The sequence below is a fragment of the Nicotiana tomentosiformis genome, chromosome 1 (genome assembly GCF_000390325.3).
Source record: "Nicotiana tomentosiformis chromosome 1, ASM39032v3, whole genome shotgun sequence".
Taxonomy (NCBI): domain Eukaryota; kingdom Viridiplantae; phylum Streptophyta; class Magnoliopsida; order Solanales; family Solanaceae; genus Nicotiana; species Nicotiana tomentosiformis.
In genome coordinates this window covers 65,773,409-65,778,590 of record NC_090812.1, presented here as the reverse complement: position 1 = coordinate 65,778,590, position 5,182 = coordinate 65,773,409, and the positions used below count along the sequence as shown (strand labels likewise).

General features: G+C 35.7%; 1 protein-coding gene across 1 annotated transcript; it reads right to left on the bottom strand.

Annotated features, from left to right (window-relative positions):
• Positions 1-384: 384 nt before the first annotated feature.
• Positions 385-1,386, bottom strand: LOC104114808 (agamous-like MADS-box protein AGL62). The gene is made up of 2 exons (XM_009625340.1): positions 1,218-1,386; positions 385-761 (listed from the first exon to the last, which is right to left on the bottom strand). The coding sequence occupies exons 1-2, from the start codon at positions 1,384-1,386 to the stop codon at positions 385-387; spliced, it is 546 nt and encodes a 181-aa protein (XP_009623635.1).
• Between the last annotated feature and the right edge of the window lie 3,796 nt (positions 1,387-5,182).

Below are 5,182 nucleotides of genomic sequence, written 5' to 3'. Positions count from 1 at the left end.
TAATTTTAATTTTTTGAATTATTTAAAACTGAGATATAATTTTTATAACTCTACTTATATTCCATCACAGTCATGTGTTTTATTACGCATACATAGTTGATATCACCAAAACACCACATAATACCCCAACCCAAAAAAAATGATTAACTAGAACAACCCCTACACTAAACTCCTGCTATGTGCAGGATACAGACGGGAAAGAGAGAAACCATGACTATGTTGGTCTGTTGTAGATTGTCTTACTTTGCATTTCTGCAAAATGTTATTTATGAGTTGTACCTGTGACATTCTAGTCACACGGCGATAACTTTTATGGTTGTTCCAAGGTTAACCTTTAATAATAAATAACACGAATGATTATTAAAATAAAAATAGTAGTAGCTTTTATTCAGCCTTCCACTTTCCATTTTCGTAACCATAACCACGCTCAATACCATAGTTTTTCACCTTCAAGAGCAGATCTTCCAACATTGAAGCCTCGGTGTAGTTCATCTTCTCTATAGGACACTTGAACCACTCTTGATGGCTCTCCACTTTCTTATTCATTTGCTTGAGTTTTCTTTTCAAGTTTAATGCAAAAACCAGTTGGTCTTGCAGAGAATTGAGTCGTGTGTTATGTTCTCTAGAATTGGCTTTTCGGAACATCTGGACATACTTGTCATCAATGCCTGGTGATGATGGAGATGGAGGCCTTTCTTCGCCAACATATTTGCTGATGGTTTCATTTACATTTGGATGACCAAAAGAGTAAGGCAAGCTACCTATAGAGAAAAAGGAGAGAAATCGGTAATATAAAATAGGGCAAGAGGGGAGAAATCAGTTTATCTACTGTTATATAACGCCTCCCACACCAAGTATTTTTTTATGATGCTTTAATTTTATGTGAAATTAATTATCATGTTCAAGATCTTGGATTTGCATGTTTAGTTATGATGATGCATGTACATTTATGCTTAAAAAGTAATATTTGTTGATGGTATATGTCACAACCCAAAATTTCCTCCTTCGGACCGTGATGGCGCCTAACATTTCACTTGCTAGGCAAGCCAACGTTAGAATAATATTATCCATTTTTAAAATAATTTTTAAATTTATTAATAACAAAGAAACAATAGCGGAAGTAAATTCTGAAATATAGTGAATAATCCATAAAAGACAACGGTGTCTAAATAACATCCTGGAATTGACCAAAAAAATATAATTAGGCTTGTAATTACCTTGTGGACACACGATGATGCCAACTTCAGCATCAGTCATAACAGCAAGCTCGTTTGCTTTCTTGAAGACACCATTTCGGCGTTTTGAGAAAGTCATTTGTCGATTATTCTGATTTTCTATCTTTGCGAGACGAACACTTTTGCAAACCTTAATCCGTCTAGTACTCATTCTCAAGGATAATGATGATATAACTAGTATTAATTAGTAAGAGTTACTATGTGATATGAACTTTGTAATATAGAAGCCTAGTATTTATAGAGTTTTTCCAACATATTGAAGCCTTTGGTTTTTCAATTTTGGTAGTTCATAGATATGAATCCAGTTCATTTTTGTAGTGTTCATATGTTATGAGGCAAGTAAATTTAGATAATTAATCATAGTGGTGACTGTACTCTGCATTTTCAAAAAGATTTTCAAAATTTACCTCTATAATATTGTAATAGTCAAGTCAATTTCAAGGCCGAGGCCTGAACCAGTGGTGATTTGCTATTATAAGATTATTAGTATTTGATACTCTCTTAATAATATCTCTTAATTTGCAAATGGTTGAATAACTATCCTAATTTAGTTTACCATTATTTTTATTTATATTATCTTTTTAAATTTCGAATTCTTTGGTAATTTTCGAGTTGTCGCTGAAAATTATGACATGTTTTTATTTATATTCTCTTTTTAGTTATTTTCAGTTTTTGTTAATATTCGATTTGTCCCAGAAGATTAGGACATGTTTCAATATTCCTAGTTCAGTTTACTATTGCTTTTATTTATATTCTCTTTTTTTGGTTATTTTCCTATTTTTTGTAATATTCGAGTTGTCGCGTAAGATTATGACATGTTTCAATATTTATATCAAATTGGCAGTTATTATTTACATATAGTTTAATCATGTAAACATTATATATATATATATATATATATATATATATATATATAAATCACCTCAATTTATTACTTAACCATATAAATGGATGCAATTTGGTACAAGCACCAATATATGGATATGTAATCAACTTTTTTCCTCTTACAAATAGCATAATTAGAAATATAGTTTATGGGGAGCAAGTACTATAAATTTCTTTTCTTTATCTTTTTTTGATAATGAAGAAATTGTCACGACTCGAAATTCCCATCGTCGGGACCGTGATGGCGCCTAACATTTCACTTGCTAGGCAAGCCAACGTTAGAGAATCATTTAAACCAACCCTTATTTTATTCAGTAAAATAATAATAATAAGCTAAGATGAAATATAGTGAGTGCGGAATAATATAAAGGCTGCATTTAATTACTACTACCCGAATTTAGAGTCACAATTCACGAGCATTCTAGAATGTAACTACAAGTAATAGTCTGAGAAAAATATAACTATTTGAATGGAAGAAACAGTACAATAGAAAAGATAGACGGGGACGTCAAGGTCCATAAATGCCGACAGATCTACCTTGAGTCTCTGGATAGCGGGTCCAACAGGTAAAATCTCGATCAACTCGAGCCGGTACCAAAATATGCACAGAAAGTGCAGAGTGCAGTATCAGTACAACCAACCCCATATACTAGTAAGTGTCGAGCCTAAACTTGACGAAGTAGTGACGAGGCTAAGGCAAGGCACCTACAAATCAACCTGTACAATTTAACAGTGTATATACAAATAACAATAATGAAGAGCTAGACAGGAAATACCGGGAGGGAAAAATATGCTGAGGGAAATACGAGATAAAGAACTACAACAGAATTATAACTGGAACAACTAATATACTATGAATCAACGGGAGCAGTGAATACAATAAAGAAAAAATGCACGACATCACCCTTCGTGCTTTTACTCTCAATCTTACCATAAACTCAATAGAAATGGCACGACATCACCATTCATGCATTAACTCTTATATCATGGCACGACATCACCTTTCGTGCATTAACACTCACAATATGGCACAACATCACCCTTCGTGCTTTTACACTCACAATATGGCACGACATCGCCCTTCGTGCATTAACACTCTCCCTTACCATAATGCAATGAATAAATAACAACAGGGAGATATAATAATAAGTACAAGCCTTACTTCAATATTTGGTTCTACAATATCAATCTCAACTTCGAAATAAATACTCAATTATCACCAGAAGATCCGTAAACATGATAAGAACGATTAAATTAAAAATATTAGTCTAAACCCGTAGCAATTAGGCATGGGAAAAAGAGACAATATGAGAAAATGAGAGAACAATAAAAATAGGTAAATTGGCGGCGCATAAGTACTCGCCACCTCAGATATACGCTGCTCACATGAATTTCACATAGCAAATAGTCTAAGGTTCCTAATTCCCTCAAGTCAGTGTTAACCACGACACTTACCTCGCTCTGAAGACCACTCAATACTCAGTCACGGCTTTTCCTCTAGAATCCACCTCCAAACCACTCGTATCTATTCAAAAATGTCTCAACAATAACAAATATTGCTAAAGGAATCAATTACATTGCATAAATTTTGATTTTTCCAAAAATCCTTCAAAAAGGTCAAAAATCAACCCCGAGCCCGCTTGGTCAAAACCCGAGGTTCGGACCAAATTTCATTTACCCATTCACCCCCGAGCCCGGATATATAATTAGTTTTGTAATCCGACCTCAAATTGAAGTCTAAATCCCCAAATTTCAAAATCCCTAGTTTCTACCCCAAACCCCCAATTCTATCATGAGAACTCTAGATTTTAGGTTAAAAATTCATGAAATGTAATGGGTAATTGAAAGAAAATGGTTTAGAATCACTTACCAATACTTTGGGGAAGAAAATGTATCTTGTAAATCGCCCCTAGCCCGTTTGGTTTTGGAAAAATGAATTAATGGCTTAAGTCCCGTTTTGGGACAGTTTTATGTACTGGGCGACAGTGTTCATCACGTTCGCGAGGCCACCGTCGCGTTCGCGAAGAGCAGAATTGCCAAGCCTTTGCGTTCGCGAGTCCTCCTTCGCGTTCACGAATGCTACTCCCCCTAGCCTTCGCGTTCGCGAGACCATGCTCGCGTTCGCAATGAAGAATTATTGACTCCCTCCCCAGGTCCCTAACACTATGCATTCGTGAAGGGTAACACCCCCATCGCTTCACGTTTGCGACCAAGCCTTCGCGTTCGGGAAGAAGAAAATTCCTGCCTGACCAGCTTACTCTTCGCATTCGCGAACGCGAAGAAGGACATACCAGAACACCTGCTGCAGCACAATACCAGATTTTCTATGTCCAAAACATCTCATAGCCTATCCGAAACTCACCCGAGCCCTCAGGGCTCCAAACCAAACATGCACACAAGTCTAAAAACATCATACGAACTTGGTCGCACGATCAAATCTCCAAAATAACACCTAGAACTATGAATTTAGCACCAAATCAAATGAAATTCTCAAGAACACTTTAAAATTCCTATCTTCACAACCGGACGTCCGAATCACGTCCAACCAACTCCGTTTCTCACCAAATTTCACAAATAAGTCATAAATATTTTATTGGACCTATACCGGGCTCCGAAACCAAAATACGGACCCGGTATCAGCAAGGCCAAACATCAACCAATTCTTAAAACCATTAAACTTTCAGACCTTTAATTTTCATCAAAAAATTATAACTCGAGCAAGGGACCTCCAAATTCGATTTCGGGCATATGCCCAGGTCCCATATTTCAATAAGGACCCATCGAGACCGTCAAAATACGGATATTTACCAAACATTTTAACCGTAGTCAACTCAACTGAAGTTTTTAGGCAAAAATTCTTCTTTTTATCAGTTTTAACATATAAGCCTTCCGGGCCAATACCCGTACTGTACACGCAAATTAAAGAGGGTAAAAATGATATTTTAAAGGCTTAAGAGCGCATAATAGAGTTCTAAAATATAAGATGACCTTTTGGGTCATCACATTCTCCACCTCTAAAATAATTATTTGTCCTCGAACTGACATAGAAAAGTACCTGAGCT

Excerpts from the sequence above, each read along its gene's own strand:
- LOC104114808 (XM_009625340.1), bottom strand. The coding sequence starts at position 1,386 with ATGAGTACTAGACGGATTAAGGTTTGCAAAAGTGTTCGTCTCGCAAAG. Across the intron at positions 762-1,217 it reads CATCATCGTGTGTCCACAAG|GTAGCTTGCCTTACTCTTTT; the intron begins GTAATTACAAGC and ends TTTTCTCTATAG.